Source organism: Carassius gibelio, chromosome B8 (assembly GCF_023724105.1).
Source record: "Carassius gibelio isolate Cgi1373 ecotype wild population from Czech Republic chromosome B8, carGib1.2-hapl.c, whole genome shotgun sequence".
NCBI lineage: Eukaryota > Metazoa > Chordata > Actinopteri > Cypriniformes > Cyprinidae > Carassius > Carassius gibelio.
This window is the reverse complement of record NC_068403.1, coordinates 20,255,536-20,271,926: the sequence shown is the minus strand read 5'-3', so window position 1 is coordinate 20,271,926 and position 16,391 is coordinate 20,255,536. Positions and strand designations below refer to the sequence as shown.

General features: G+C 36.6%; 2 protein-coding genes across 2 annotated transcripts; both read left to right on the top strand.

Annotated features, from left to right (window-relative positions):
• The first annotated feature begins 457 nt into the window (after positions 1–457).
• On the top strand, positions 458–3,043 carry LOC127963513 (myosin regulatory light chain 2, atrial isoform-like). Its single transcript, XM_052563455.1, has 7 exons — positions 458–521; positions 808–909; positions 1,531–1,606; positions 1,694–1,798; positions 1,902–1,980; positions 2,059–2,107; positions 2,351–3,043. The coding sequence occupies exons 1-7, from the start codon at positions 519–521 to the stop codon at positions 2,453–2,455; spliced, it is 519 nt and encodes a 172-aa protein (XP_052419415.1). The 5' UTR covers positions 458–518; the 3' UTR covers positions 2,456–3,043.
• A 1,225-nt stretch (positions 3,044–4,268) lies between these two features.
• LOC127963512 (TBC1 domain family member 10A) lies at positions 4,269–15,524 on the top strand. The gene is made up of 9 exons (XM_052563454.1): positions 4,269–5,145; positions 8,185–8,284; positions 10,436–10,543; positions 10,798–10,904; positions 11,632–11,746; positions 11,843–11,908; positions 12,503–12,692; positions 12,774–12,928; positions 13,952–15,524. Exons 1-9 carry the CDS (start codon positions 4,961–4,963, stop codon positions 14,669–14,671), a joined length of 1,746 nt encoding a protein of 581 aa, XP_052419414.1. The 5' UTR covers positions 4,269–4,960; the 3' UTR covers positions 14,672–15,524.
• Positions 15,525–16,391: the final 867 nt, after the last annotated feature.

The window sequence follows — 16,391 nt, the reverse complement described above, 5'->3', positions numbered from 1 at the left end:
CAGTCTATGTTCTTCACACACATACCCAATTCAACACAATCCAGGCAAACCCAAAATAAACAGTCACAAGGACTGTGCGTGTACCTCAAGGACACTTTGTTGATACGCGAGCTCTGTAATTCTCCAGGTCATGAGCTGCCCTAATTTTGACATGTAGGCTAACATTTGTACTTCCACCCAGACTCACGTAATCTCACATTTAACCACTGCCTCTGGCCTTTGCTTCCCTCTTTCTCATTCACTTTTCTCATTTGCATTGCATCCATCTAGTGTTTTCATTTCTTAAAAAGTTCCCCATTTACTCTGCCCTTTCTATCCAGCCACTTTATCTCATCTTCCACCCCAGTGGAATCCGGGCACTTGTGCAGTTATCAGGGCTCCTGTATTTAGGAGGCTGTGGGTGCCCATGTAGGGGACTAACAGAAGCACTGCAGACTTTGAGTGATAAGACCCCTCATACTTAAAGACTGCGTTAGCAACCCCCCTGACACAGGAGCACAAACACAGAGACAGTCAGCATGGTGAGTGAACACATCCACTTTTTATAATGACAATTAATGTGCCATTTAATATCATAAATAAAGGATTTATTTTAGTGATACTAGAAGGACTTTACACTTTTAAAGCAATTCTCCTATTAAGACTGGTGGATAACATAGGCATAAATAGAAGTATAGAATTCATAAATAATTTCAATAATAAATAATTCATCTTTAAAAAAGTTATTTTAAAGAGCCTAAATATGTATATTCATAAACACTCTACTGTGTGCTTATAATTGTTATTCGTATTTAATTTTTCTTACAGGCTAGTAAGAAAGCTGCAGCTAAGAGGGGTAAACCTGCTCAGAGGGGCTCCTCCAATGTCTTCTCCATGTTTGAGCAATCACAAATACAGGAGTTTAAAGAGGTCAGTCTTTATATCGTCTGAAAACCAAAAAAAGAAAAAAAAAAGATATAAGATATATATATATATATATATATATATATATATATATATATATATATATATATATATATATATATATGTATATATATATATATATATATATATATATATGTATATATATATATATATATATATATATATATATGTATATATATATATATATATATATATATATATATATATATATATATATATATATATCACCACAACCCTAATTAATAACAAATTAGTACATACAATAAATACACACTAAGTGATTTACTGTGTAGTCTCCTGTATAGCAAATCTTATCTGCTTTTTTATGTTTCAAAATGTAAACTATTTTATTATTATATCTGCTAAACCTGACTATAAAGCATGAAGATCTTAAGGAATTATAAACATTATTAACATAATTATTTTCTGTAAAACTGCTCTGAAACAATGTACAAGTAAAATGTACTTGATTTGATAAAAATAATAATAAAAAAATATATATTTTTAATATATATATATATATATATATATATATATATATATATATATATATATATATATATATATATATACATACACACACATAATATCTATGCTTTTTCATAGGCATTTGGCTGCATAGATCAGAACCGGGATGGAGTTATTAACAAAACTGATCTGAAGGAAACATATGCACAACTAGGTATATAAAATGCATGTGAGAGTCTCAGAATACTTTCATTATACATCTGAAACATCAGAAGCATGAGCATTGCCTGTGTTTGTGCAGGAAAGCTGAACGTGAGTGATGAAGAGCTGGAGTCGATGTTAGCAGAGGGAAAAGGGCCCATCAACTTTACTGTCTTCCTCACTCTCTTCGGAGAAAAGCTCAATGGTATGTCAACTATACGTTCAAGATTTTAAGAAATAATGAATAAGAAACAAGACTTGAATGGAATATTTATTATAATTTGTGCAATATTCCTACCTTCAAACAGGCACAGACCCAGAAGAAACCATTCTTGCTGCTTTTAAACTGTTTGACCCGAATGCTACAGGAGTTGTCAATAAGGACGAGTATGTGTGTAAAACGGATCAAAAAACCTTTCTGTATTTTCAAGAACAACTGATGGATTCAATGTTGTTTTGTTTCAGGTTCAGAAGGCTGCTAATGAACCAAGCGGATAAATTCACAGCAGAAGAGGTGAATATTTGCATTTATAAATACTAATTGCATCTAAAAAACATAAAATGCATTGAAAATCAATAGATGCAGATAATGTTCCCAATCTTAATAGATGCAGATAATGTTCCCAATCTTAATAGATGCAGATAATGTTCCCAATCTTTCACAAACAATGGGCTATATAATCAAGTGCCGTGATAAGAATGTGTACTTTTTACAGAATAACTTGATCTAATGATGTTCTACTTGATTCTCTTTCAGGTTGACCAAGCTTTTGCAGTGGCCCCAATAGATGTGGCTGGGAATATTGACTATAAATCACTTTGCTACATTATCACACATGGTGATGAAAAGGAGGAGTCTTGAATAAAGGCAAATCTTTCATCGGAAGCTCCTCAGTCTGCAATTCGGTTCATGTCCGCCCTCAGGCATCATTTTTCTTCATTATTAAAACCTTTGTTTTGCATTTCAAAACAAGATTTTTTTGTTCTGGTAGTGATAGATATAATAAAGGCGAGGAGTAATACAAATCTATTGCTTGCTGTCAAATGCAATTGTAGATTTAGGGGCAGTGCACTACAAGACAATGCAGTTTCATAAGTTTTTAACAAAAAATATTGAATGATATGAAGGCTAGCTCATTGATTTCCGTTTTATAAAAATACATTTCCATTATATTGTTATATTCAGAACACATACTATACTGAGCATAACTAACTGAACATTAAAGGGTGAGATATTTGCTCACTTGTAAATTCTGTCTGTAATTAAAAGACTATAAATTCAGTCTTTCATAATTGTGTGTCGCTTTACATAAAAGCAAAATGACTGAATGGAAATGTAACTGCTGCCCTCCACAGACGGTTTGTTAAACTGCTGTTTTGTAACTGGAACTTTGTGAGGCCCTTGGATGTGGCACATTTCTCAAACCTCTAATAAACTTTATACACAGTTGCTATGCTTAAATTATTTCAAATGTAGATTAAATAGTGCATTATGTATGGGGGGGGGGGGGGTGTTTTAAATATGGTAAACTCAACCTTTTCAGAAATGGTCAATAGATATATGTTTTTTTTTTTTTACTTCTGTTCAAAACTAAGAGAGATTGTTTGAGAACTTTTTTTTTTTTTAATTTTTTTTTTTTTTTTTTTTTTTTTGTGAATGTTCTTCAAAAAAAAATCAACGTTTGTGTTCATAAAGAAATACATACAGGCTTGGGCTACATCTTTATATGTCACTGAAGATTCATTGACACAGTGTAGAAAAAAACAAAAACCCTTATGATTATGGTAAAACTTTAATTTAAGGACCAATTCACTAGTTGCTTATTAGCATGTATTACTAGCATTATGGTTGTTTATTTGTACTTATTAGGCACATATGAATGTCTTATTCTGCATCCCTTAACCTGACCCAATACTGAACCTTACTATCTAATTAATATGCAGCTAATTTTGAGTTTATTGACGAAAAACCCTTAGTGAACAAATAGTGAATATGTGTTCCCTAACTACAGGGTTAACGAGACTATTTTAGTATGTTTCACAAGAAAATACTGTTTCAGTATTTATATATTTTAGACAAATTTTCATGTTTAATTAATTGTAGCGTATTGCTGTTTCTTTGTAATCAATTGTGAAACTGATTAGCAATTTATATTAAATAAATGTTCCTATGCCATTTTATTCTGTGCGTTTGTAAAACAGTCTGCTAGAACGTGTACTACTGCCAGTATTAGATAGCTATATACACAGATTTAATTTTTGATTAGTAATATCCATTGCTAAGCACTTAGTTTGGACAACTTTAACGGCATTTTTCGCAATATTTTTTTTTTTCAACTCTCAGATTCCAGATTTTTCAAATAGTTGTAAAAATAATAATATCTCGTCCAAATATTGTCCTGTCCTAACAAACATACATCAATGGAAAGCTTATTTGTTCATCTTTCAGATGATGTACTATAAATCTCAGTAATTTATTTTAAGACCCTCATGACTGGTTTTGTGGTCCAGAATCACAAATCATACAGCTTTGAAACAGGTGGACACAGAAAGATTGACATATGCCACAAAAAGATTAGATTATTCAAATTAAACCTCGAGAAACGGCCCAAATCCATTCCTTAGAAATATATGCTAATAAGCTGTGGATTCCGGAAGTGACACAGACGCGCATGTGCAGAACTGTCAAACGCAACAGCGACAGACTGGAAACTTAGCGCTAATGTCATCATCAGCACCACCCAAACACTAAAAACACGGCTCGACTGATGGGTCAATTACTTTATTATTTAGCTTTCAACCATGGGACCTCGACTTAAATTACGGAAACAACACTGCTGGTGCATCTCGACTGGGAATATAATCGGGTTTCTTCCTCAAACCTCTGCGTGCTGAATGAAAACAGTCCGCCGAAGCCGTTGCTGACAAACCGTGGACTGGAAAAATGTGATTCAGGAAATCAGGCGTAGTTTCGCTCGTCCGGTTGTTTACACGGTTTTCGGACGACGTTTCTGCTCACGTAAAGTACATATTCAGAGATCGTTGTTTGTTTAACTGTGGCTCGGATCGTGACACGTTGCGCGCTAAGCTAATTTAGCATTTAACTCGGGTGATTTAGACGCACAGGAATCTGTTTAGAAGACGCTGTTGCTTTAAAAGACGCACAAATCTACGCAACGTTACTAAACACGGGGAATAAAGTAAAAGTGAATCTGCGTGATTGACTAAAGTCGTGCTTTGTGGCTTTAACTGGCCTGTTTTGGGATCGAGCATCTCATTAATTTCACGCTTTCTCTTGGGATGATTAATGACGGGTGCAGGTGATGACCTGTAAGTGAACTCATCGGCTGTGTGTTAGAAGAGGATCATGATGGCTCGGCAGGAGAACGGACGTCGCTCGTCCGAGGACACCATGAGTGTGAGGACTCTGGGCAGTCAGTTTGACGAGGAGAGCTCTTTCGGATCCGACTCTGAGATCAACGGCTTCACCAGCTCGAGACAAATTGACAAGTACGGCTTCATCGGAGGAGCCCAGAAGTTTTCAACCGAATCGTAAGTGCGCTGGATTGCAAGGCTGTTCTGTGGCGTCCATCAGATCCTGTTTGTGTTGCTTGATTTTAGGAGATCGAGGTCACGTGAGGAGCGCGGAACGGAAAATACTGCGTGTTTGGACATTAATTGGGTGTGTGTGTGTCGTAGGAAAGCTTTTGAAATCAGCATAGTTTAGATTCTTGACACACATAAACAAATGAATTCAGAACTAAAGAATCCGTGTTAATGAATTACTCTGTTGGTCTGCCTATTTAATGCCATACTCTGTGTGTGTGTGTGTATATATATTTATATATATATTTGTAGGCTTATTAATCAATATGTAGCCCAATATAAATAAATAACTACATCTCTACAAAAAGTTAGTTGAGGTATACTTTATTCCTGGTAGAAGATGTAGCCTTTGAGTTAAACCATTTGAATGTAGTGGTAGTAATAATAATGATAATAGAAATAATAATATACACTAGCGGTCAAAGGTTGGGAATCTTTAAAGATTTGTTCAAGTCTTTTTTGTATTATGCTTACAAAAGCTGCATTTATTTGAACCAAAATAGTAAAAACAGTAATAAATTGATAAAATTTTTTAAGATCAATATTGTAAATTATTAATTCTACAATTATCATTACAAAAGAACAGTTTGTAAAGTAACTGTTTTCTGTGTTGATATCTATGTTCTATTTTGTGTGTGAAAAAAATATAAAGTATTACATTTTAAAACATATCAAATGATTATGATTCTACTTTAATATATACAGTAAAACAGAAATATTGTGAAATACAAAACTAATTAGTTTTTTTTTTTTTTTTTGTATGTAATTATATACTGTATACATCTCTTGTCATGTGATTGTTTACACCAGCCATGTGAAATGTTCACATGATATTAGTAATTGACCAGTAATTGTGCGTAATAAATTCCTACACCCTTTTTTGCAAAGCAGCACGATTCCTCCCTTTTAAAGTAAATAAATGGGAGGTTGATGGCTCCTCAAACTAAAGCATACAACAAAACATAGCATGCAACCAAGTATCTTAAACTCACCGAGATTAACCAGTCTGCTTTCAGAGTTTACCAATATGTTTTAAAAAGCTAACTCGTTGAACCAGTTTTGAAACGGACAGTTTTCTTTTCATTGGAAATGGGTTTAAAAAGTTGAATGTTAGTTTTCATTGATGTGGTTTGAATGGAGTGTCAGGGCGTTTCATCCTCACTTGCTTTGCAGTTGCAGACCTGTTGAAGCTTCCTGTCTTTTATCAGCGAGACATCTGCCCCAGGTTGGCGTCTTTAATAAACACGCTGTAGTCTACAGAGAAGAACACATTCATGTTGTTTACCGATACGCCTGGATTTGGGATTGTCACTGCTCCATTGTGTAGAATTAACGGTTTTAAACGGTAGCCTGAGACGGCAGAAGGCCTGGCTGTTCGTTGTGAATTGTTAAAGAGCATGGAATAGATGAGTAAGTGATAGTTGTCCCTCTGTACTGAGTGTACAGCCGCTTTCCGTTTCCTGTGGTTTATGGGAGTGCTGGTGTCTCGAGGTTACACCGTCTCTGCCAACTACTGGAGAGAGAGAAAACGGTTCTAGGTTCCTCAGTTTTTGGTCTAAATTGCTCTGGAAAATGTAAGGGAAGTAAAACCTGCAAGTTACAACTTAATAGGAAAAATATTTAAAGAAACTCTGCTTTCAGATCAAATTTCTAGTGGTTAGGATCAGTATCCAAGTAAAGGGGAAGCTAGCTGCTGGTTGGTGTGCTGGCAAACTGCTATTTAAATGTCTTGGCCACGAGCTAGATGGTTCAAATGTGAATAGAGGAAACGCAAGAGGGAAAGATAACAGGCCTGTTCATCATCACCACTGTAGCTGCAGCACAGGTCGAACCCAGGGAGATTCTCCAGGGATGAAAGTGTCTAGTCATCTACTGGATGGCTGTTTACATTAGTCTTGAAATAGTTTCAGATTATTCTGCCCTAAAATTTCATATAATTAAGATTGTTCCAACTGCTATTTTTTTTCTTTCACATAAGCACAAGGCTGCATTTATTTGAATGAAATACAGAAAAAACAGCAATACTGGGAAACACTGAAAATAACTTAGTCTAAGTTGTAATTTATTATTATCTGTGATGCAAACCTCATTTTTAGCATCATTACTCCAGCCTTCAGTGGCACACAATCCTTCGAAAAGAATGATTATTACATTTCTTATCGATGTGCTGCTTAATGGTTCTGTTTTTGTTTGAAACAGTAATTTTTGTCACATTATAATTGTCTTTACTCTTATTTTGATCAATTGTATGCTTAATTTGTAAACTATAGTATTTTTTTTTTCTTTCCAAACTAAAAACATAAAATAAATGTAAAAAACCAATGACCCCAAACATTTGACTGGCAGTTTCTGAAAAACATTTAATGGTTTGTTCTTCCTCTCTTATTGTCGTCTTATCAAATGCAGAAGGTGTGAATGGGTAATTCATATCGGAGCTCATATTAGACAAAATGATTTCCGTTCATTGCTTATGTATGTTACAGTAAATCATACCATATAAAAATAAGTAAACTTCAAAAATAAACTTATGAGTGACGTTATGACATTGTCACTAGTTCACAAGAAGCTATTTTGGTTGTTGGTTTAGTGGCTAGAGTCCTTCCTGCAAATGGCTCAGTCTTTTTTTTTTATGTCTTTTTTTTGTTTTTATAGTTTTATGGTTGACCCCAAAAAAAAGTCACGATTTTGTCATGATTTACTCCCTCTCATATCCAAACCCTTATGACTTCATTTCTTTCTTTCATGGAACACAAAAGCAGAAGTTAAGCAGAATGTTTACGCACCTGTTTTCCATACAGTAATATTAAATAACAGAAGTATTATTAATCAAGTCTATTTGTATTCAATTTCATTCAAATTTCATTTGCAGTTCTGCATATTTCACCTTGCCGTGTTGTAGTATATTATGAGAACTAATAAAACATGCCATCTTCTTTGATAAGCAAAAATTGGAGTTCTTATTCTTTCTTTCTTTCTCTCTCGCAGGGCTCAAGAAGTGCCTCTGGAAGTGTTAAGGCACCGGGAAGCCAAATGGTTGGATATGTTGAACCACTGGGACAGATGGATCAGTAAAAGATTCAAGAAGGTAGGAGCTTCGTTCAAAGTTCACTAGATTCTTGGATTTTTTCCACTGCATGTTCCCAGGAACAGATCAATGATGTAAGATGTTTGCCAACGCCTTGCATGTAAGCACGAGAACTGAGAGTTGAGGCATAGATACACCAAACCGTGAAAACATGATGCAATCATTTCTATATATAAGGGCTAGGGGCTTAAATTATGACTGTCATCTTCCTTCTCTTTTCTTCCCCTTCTCGTTTTTCCTGTCACTGACTTGCTCAGACAGTCCCACTGCTGCTTGGATAAATTAAAAACCTCAGCAGAATGACACCAACGCAGCCCTGTCTGGACAAGACTATTATCGCATCAGCTCTCCTTATATGGTCTTCAGTGATGTGTCTATCTATTAGTCTGAGTGTTCACCTCTGTTTTTCTCTCAAGCTGTATAAAGCTTTCACTGGGAGTGAGACGTCTTCAGGTAAAGACAACAGAAGAGTTTTTCCAAAGGATTTCTTAACGGTCTTTGTTGGCCTTTGTGTTTGCATGCCTGTGTAACTGTGTGTGCTCGTCCTTGTGTTAAACAGGGTTTGAAAGCAGCGACACGCAATTCAAGGGTTGGGAACTGAGAACCGGTTCTTACTGAAAACAGATTAATTTCATGACATTTTCATGGCAAATCCAGAATAATTTACTTTTACTTTTGTTTGTTTTTTTAGTTTTTTTGGTAAAATTATTATAAAGAAATTGATTATCAAATTTTGTCCGTCTGTCTGTCAATTTTTTTATTTTTTTTGCCATGATCTAAAATTACTCTTACTGAATATAAGATCCCATACAAAAAAAGAAAAAAAGAATGCGAGATAAATTAGAGATTTATTTTATTCATATTGACACATAGGGCTGTCACTTTTTATTCAATATTCAATTCGAATATGCATTGGAACATGACGTGTAATATCCGTAATCGAACTATAAATAAAATATCCGGTTTTTAAAATGCCATGTGTAGCGCATTTTTTTACAGTCTATGATTAGACCGTTTGTTTTTTTATTTTATTCTTTGCCATCTTATCCAGTAGAGGGCACTCTAGACGTATTGTAGCGTAGGCCCATGACCAAATCACGCAAATAAAAGCTAGTAGCCAGGCACGTCTGTGCGCTCCGAATATGTGTTTTGTTCTCCACTGCGGGGAATGTTGTACTTATAAAGAGAGCCGCACTTAATCCAAATCAATTTCTTCTAATACACTGCATGATATTCGATATCCGTTCGAATTAGATTTTTCACAAAAGTGACAGCCCTATTGACACATTAGATATTTAACTGCATGCTCATTTTCACCTGTTTCACCTAAAACCAGGTGTTTTAAACTGCAATGCTTAAAAACGCATGCAAACATTAAGTTTACGTGACCATGTGTGCACAGCAGCATGACATGAGCGCGCGCATGCTGTTATTTTCACGTCTGCCTACATCTCGTGTAATGCATGTAAGACTGCCATCATTCAAATAATTAAAACATTGCCATAAACAATGTATTTTGCGGAACCACGAAATAACGGTAAAGCACAATATGAATCGATAAACTTTTAATTTCGTCCATTCGATATATATCATCATATCGCCCAGCTCGACAGTAGCATGTTCTCACCAGAGCTTACAACAGTTTGCAGAAGCTAGAGATTACAATTTAGACATTTCATTGGCATATTTTTACACAAATGCATCAATTAGCTCCAGAAGGCCTTTATTAACCCCCCGGAGCCGTGTGGAGCACTTTTTCTGATGGATCGATGATGTTTTTTTTATACTGTGCAGCCTATAAGTAATGTAAAGGAAATAAGCAGAAAATCCATCTTTCTGTTGGTTCTTGCCTGCATTGGTCACATGTACTGTAAGAACAAAACCAGTGCAGCCAGTGTTGTGTGATAAGAGTCTTTAGGGAACCTAAATCATCACGTAGAATCAGAGCCAGCATAGTTGAAATGTTAAATCATAAACTGGCTTTTGTGTAAAGGGAAACTGACATGTTTGTGTCAAATAACCATTTGAAAATGACGTCTGCGTTACCTGCACAGTCTCAGCTTTGTGTAATCACCGTGAACGCATTCTGGTCCCTGCTTATCTGAATATTTCCACATCGGTGTGTGACGCTCAGACCTCTGTCACCCGCAGGTGCGACTGCGATGTCAGAAAGGAATCCCGCCATCGTTGCGAGGCAGAGCTTGGCTCTATCTGTCAGGTGGAAAAGTGAAAAGAGAACAAAACAGCGGGAAGTTTGAGGTGAGTCAGATGTGCACATGATTATATCTGATTTGAAGAGCTCACACTAAAGCTTGCTATGCATCTCTTACTCTAAAGCTCCTCAAACTTAGTCACAGCCCCACTAAATATATATATATTTTTTTTTAAATAAGTTTAAACATTTTAAGTTTAAACGTGTTAAGCCAGTGCAGCGTTAAATTCAGCTCTGAAAACACACAAATATAGGATGTTTATTGGTTTGTGACTATGAATGAACTGTCCTTGTTGAATAGGAGTTGGATAACATGGATGGAGACCCGAAGTGGGTTGATGTGATAGAGAGAGATCTACACAGACAGTTCCCTTTCCATGAGATGTTTGTGTCCCGAGAAGGTCACGGGTTAGTCAACATCATTTCATATATATACATTAGCATGTATATTTTGGTAACACTTCCTTACAGGGACAAATTCTCACTATTAAGTACCGTATTTTTCGGACTATAAGTCGCACATGAGTATAAGTCGCATCAGTCCAAAAATACGTCATGATGAGGACAAAAACATTTAAGTCGCACTGGACTATGTCGCATTTATTTAGAACCAAGCACCAATAGAAAACATTACCGTCTCCAGCCGCGAGAGGGCGCTCTATGATGCTTAATGGTAGACTACAAGAGCACTGAGCAGCATAGAGCGCCCTCTCGTGGCTGTAGACGGTAATGTTTTCTATTGGTTCATTTCTCTTGGTTCATTTCTCTCGGTTCATGTCAAATTAATTTTGATAAATAAGTCGCACCTGACTAGAAGTCGCAGGACCAGCCAAACTATGAAAAAAAGTGCGACTTATAGTCCGGAAAATATGGTAGTTGCCTATTAGCATGCCTATTATATACATATTGGCTGTGTATTAGTAGTTATAAAGCACATATTCTGCATGACCATATTCTACATCCCCAACTAGTTCACTAACTATTAATATGCAGCAAATTAATAGTTTATTGAGGCAAAAGTAGTAGTTAATAGCGAGAATTGGACCTTAAAATAAAATGTGACCAATTTTTTTGATGTATTTTATTACTGTTTGTCTTTTAAATGATATTTCATTTTGTCTGTCTGTTCTAACAGGCAGAAGGACCTGTTCCGGGTGTTGAAGGCTTACACCGTGTACAGGCCGGATGAGGGTTACTGCCAGGCTCAGGCTCCTATAGCAGCAGTGCTTCTGATGCACATGCCTGCTGAGGTCAAAAGCATTAGAAACTTGTTTGCAATGCTCATTCTAGAGCTGATTAAGTAATGATTCAAATGATGAATTCTTGTTTGTTTCATTGGTATTCAGGATGCATTTTGGGTGCTGGTTCAGATTTGTGAGAAGTACCTCCCTGGATATTACAGCGCAGGCCTGGTGAGACCTCTGAATGTTACGCTTTATATGAGAAATAATCGAATCCAAAAAGGGGAAACAGGAAGTGCTTGTGAGATCTAAAAGTTCATTATCTCTTGGCTGGTGACATTATAAAGGACCTACATTTTACAACCATGTAATAAAACGTTTGAATGATGAGACCAACTATTATGAACTTCAGCGTTTTAGGTAATTGAAACCTTATCTGGGTTCCTCACGCACGTTCTCAGGTTCATAGTTTGCTTTCTATTCATAGCATTCATATCTGAGGTTCCCGTTTTCAATCTGCAAGCATTGAGTCATGTTTCCTGAGATGAAAAAAAACATGCTTTGGGTGCCAGTTAAATTAAAAACAAAGCTTCTTTTGTTTTTGTTCGAATGGGATTTAAGTTTCACAAAGGTAGGTTAGTAAGTTAAAGAGCTGTGGGCAAAATTAATTTAGATCTAATCTATGATCCTTCATGCCTTTCTAATGTGAATGTGGAGTTACTGCTGTAACCTGTGACTTGTATAATCAGAAAAGAAAGGCACTGTTTTCTCCAAGACAAAGAAAAACCCTCCACCGTCCTGATGCCTGTTTTGTTTGTGTTTTAGGAGGCCATACAGTTGGATGGAGAGATCTTAAATGCGTTATTAAAGCGCGTGAGCCCTCCAGCATACCGCCATCTTGAGAAACACAAGATCGAGCCCATCCTCTACATGACGGAGTGGTTCATGTGTGCATTTTCCAGAACTCTACCCTGGTCGTCTGTGCTGAGAGTGTGGGACATGTTCCTGTGTGACGGTAAGATTCTCTTACACGCATTACCACACATGCAGCGTTGTCTTCTTCTTTCTGACTGCATGTTCTTTGCTGTTACAATAGGAGTGAAGATAATATTCCGTGTCGGCCTGGTGTTGCTGAAAAGCATGCTGGGATCTCGTGAGAAACTGAAGGCTTGTCCTGGTCAGTACGAGACGATGGAGCTTCTCAGGGCTCTGGAGCCACAATACATGCAGGAGGGCTTTCTCGTACATCAGGTATCACATGCTCTCAATCTGTTGCATTTGAGGTTTGAGTAGATCTGATCTGATCAGATTCATATCTATTCATTGTTTTGTTAATGCTTGTTTTGCACATTAGTAACTAAATTATAATTACAATAAAATACATTAAAATAATCACACATCATTGTTCAAATGTTCATGAGCCATTTAAAAATTTTTTTATAAAATAATAATAATAATAATAAATAACTAAGCTTATGCTAACCAAGGCTATATTCATTTAATCATAAAAAAATGGCGATTTTAAAATAACTTTAAATATATTTTAAATGTACTTTATTTCACTCCAGTCTTCAGTGTCACACTATCCTTCTAATACTGCTCAAGAAACATTTTCAATGTTAAAAACAGTTGTGCTGCTTAATTGTTTTGTGAAAACTGGAAACTGTGCTCCATTTTTTTCCAGATTTGTTGATTAATAGAAAGTTCAAGAGAACAGCATTTTTCAAACAGAAATCCTGTGAGACATAAATGTATTTACTGTCACTTTTGATCAGTTTTAGGCATTCTTGCAGAATAAAAGTATTAATTTATTTACAAACAACTTTGCATAAATATAATAAACCATGTTGAACTAAAGGTTTAGGTTTATTAACCTAACCAGCACTGCTAAATAATCAAATATTCAAGCACTCATATAATGCGAAGAATTTTACTCAACGGGGTTTGTTTTTGATCATAATAATTTTAAAAGCCTACATCTGAATTTCATAATGTTTTTTACATGAACACCTGCCTTAAATTACTTTAACTGTGAAATCTGCTGGGTGCTATTTTTTAAAAACCCCAGTAGGGGGGCGCCATTTATTTTCATTTCTGGATATTAAATCGCTAAATCATAATAAACAGGGTTTTTTTTTTTTATCATGTAGGAACTTTTACTTATTGATGCATTGTTTTTAAGTGTTTAAGAGCATGACGTTGTTGTTGAGTTGTAGTGGTCAAAACAACAAGGATAATGACGATGATGATGAAGCTCATCTTCTGCACATGCAGGTATTAGAGCTGCCCATAACTTCTCGGGACGTGGAGCGGGAGCACCGCGTGCAGCTCAAGCGCTGGCGGAAAATTCACGGCGAGCTCAGCTACAAGTCCCCTCCCAGAATGCACGGCGCTCATGCCATCATGTCTGCCGAGCCACACACCCGCCAAGACCTCCGTCAGAAACCCACAATCATCGTCCAGTACCCCCTGCTGCCCTCAGACACTAAATCCGAATTCAATCGCATCAAGAAAAGTAGCACTATCCGAAAAGCCCCCATTCCGACAGTGGACATCCCAAACCCGTATGCCATGCCAGCAGTCCCCCTTAATATTCAAGCCCAAGAGACGGCCTCAAGCAATCAGTCCAACCATCCTCCTCCATCACTACAGCAATCCCACCTCACTACACCCGAAAACACCCCCTCCTCGGATCCACAACATCCTCAACCGTCTCCAAATCTCTCTCGCACCCCACCACCTCCCCAGCCTTTCCCAAAACCCACCCGAAATCTGCCCTCCAACCCTGCAGTCACTGTCCAGCCACTCTCTCTGCCTAAAGACTCGAGTAACGCCAACAACTCGGCCCACCCGACAGATCCTCCACCCACTACAGACTCCGCTCCGCCTCCTCCAGACGACACGCCTGTGAACGGCAGCTCGGGCGCTGCTCCCAGCGCTCCTGGTTTACGTAACTCGAGTGAGAGCGTGGGTTCAGAGGACACGTACCTGTAGCTGTCCAGCTCCGCGTTCAGGGAGGAAAACAGTATTGGGAACCAGCATTATGCATGAGAACAAGATGGGAGGAAAAACTATGAATGTATTTTGATTTTCTTTGGGTGAAGCGACAAGAATCCTCTCTATCAGTATCTTGTGCCTGTTAGTGTGAAGAATTCAAGAATATATAAAGCTTAATGACAAGGATCAAATGACTTAACACTTTGGCGTCTATGCACACAAACTTCCTTTTTTCTCTGTGCTGATCCATAATTGACTTCACAGACTTTGTTACAATGTTCAAAATAAAATGACTATTACTTCTTCCATTATTCCTCAATCATAAGCAGAACAGACTGTTTGGCAAGTTATTGTGTTTTTCGCTGCTTACCAATATTAGGTCACATTGCAAGAGTTAATAATGTATGACTCTCCAATCTTAACTATTATAAGTGTTTTTTTGTTGTTGTCGTTGTTGTTGTTTTTCTCTTTTCACAAAACTATTTAAACTGTCATCATAACACAAATGAGCATTTTGTGTTTTAACATCATGTCTGTTACGAGTAATTACATTCAAATGTGAGTGAAATGGAAAAAAGGTTTTTCAATCTTTCTTAGAAGCAATGTAAGTGGAAGTATCCTTAAAATACTTTTCAGGAAAAAAAAGTGCACAAATGTTATCTTTCGGTGTATAAATGCTTGACATTGGGGCAGTACCTTTGAAATAACAACTCTGTACCTTTAAGGGATGCTTAATAGTTCCTTTGAGATTCATTTTGGTGTAAACCGTGACAAGCTGTACAGTTTGTTTAAAAAATATATATCTGAATACTTTCTACAGATTTTTATAAACTACATATATATATAAAAACATATTTCTTATGCGTTAACATTGGAATCACAGACATAGTAGATGTGATGTTGGAGTGTCTCTTTAACACGTCTGATGTATTTATTAAGTTACTAATAAGAGAAACTGAAGACTGTAAACCTGTTTCATCTCAAGCCGCCAGGAGGCGCACGTTCCCTACAAATGATTCATTTAGTTTGATCACATGTCAGAGATGTTAACCTGTTACATTGGGAACTTCTAGTTACTTACACAGTCATCATCTGTGAAGAGAGGTGTGTTACACAGCCAAACGTGCTGTTTTTGGGAAGTCATTTTTATTTACGTTACATTTTAATAATATCTGAAATATGTCAGATTTTCAGATGTATCTTAAAATTTGAGATTATGGGAGCATTGTTTTTTTGTTTTGTTTTGTTTTTTGTACTAATGCTACAAATCAGCTTGGCAAAAGCTTTGATTTATATGTCTAATATATAATCAATCCTCGACAACTGACTGTCGCCTATATGTAGATTTTGTACAAATAAAAGCACTTCTAATAAGATGTTGTTCTTGTGTTTCAAGCGCAGGACGAAGGCGCCGTTTCCCACTGGGTCACAGAACGTGTTTGTTTTCTGTCACCGCTGTGCTTCAATTACCGTAAAGAAAGCCATCAAAGAGGCTGATGTAAATTGAAACCTTAATGCCCTTTGTCATCTGCGATGGCCTGTGCTAAGTAGCAAATTAGAGAGCGCCTTGCTTTTCCTCTTTTCCTCTGTCTGAGGTCTAAACCCATGTCTCTGGTCACAAATTACCAGTGACAACTGCCTGAGGACAAACTAAGCTTTACACAAACTGCTGCTTTAATGCTGATGATGTGTTCAGTGCGTACTCCCATATTAGTCT

Excerpts from the sequence above, each read along its gene's own strand:
- LOC127963512 (XM_052563454.1), top strand. The coding sequence starts at position 4,961 with ATGATGGCTCGGCAGGAGAACGGACGTCGCTCGTCCGAGGACACCATG. Across the intron at positions 8,285-10,435 it reads TCAGTAAAAGATTCAAGAAG|GTGCGACTGCGATGTCAGAA; the intron begins GTAGGAGCTTCG and ends TGTCACCCGCAG. Across the intron at positions 12,693-12,773 it reads GGACATGTTCCTGTGTGACG|GAGTGAAGATAATATTCCGT; the intron begins GTAAGATTCTCT and ends CTGTTACAATAG.
- LOC127963513 (XM_052563455.1), top strand. Across the intron at positions 910-1,530 it reads AAATACAGGAGTTTAAAGAG|GCATTTGGCTGCATAGATCA; the intron begins GTCAGTCTTTAT and ends GCTTTTTCATAG. Across the intron at positions 1,799-1,901 it reads CTTCGGAGAAAAGCTCAATG|GCACAGACCCAGAAGAAACC; the intron begins GTATGTCAACTA and ends ACCTTCAAACAG.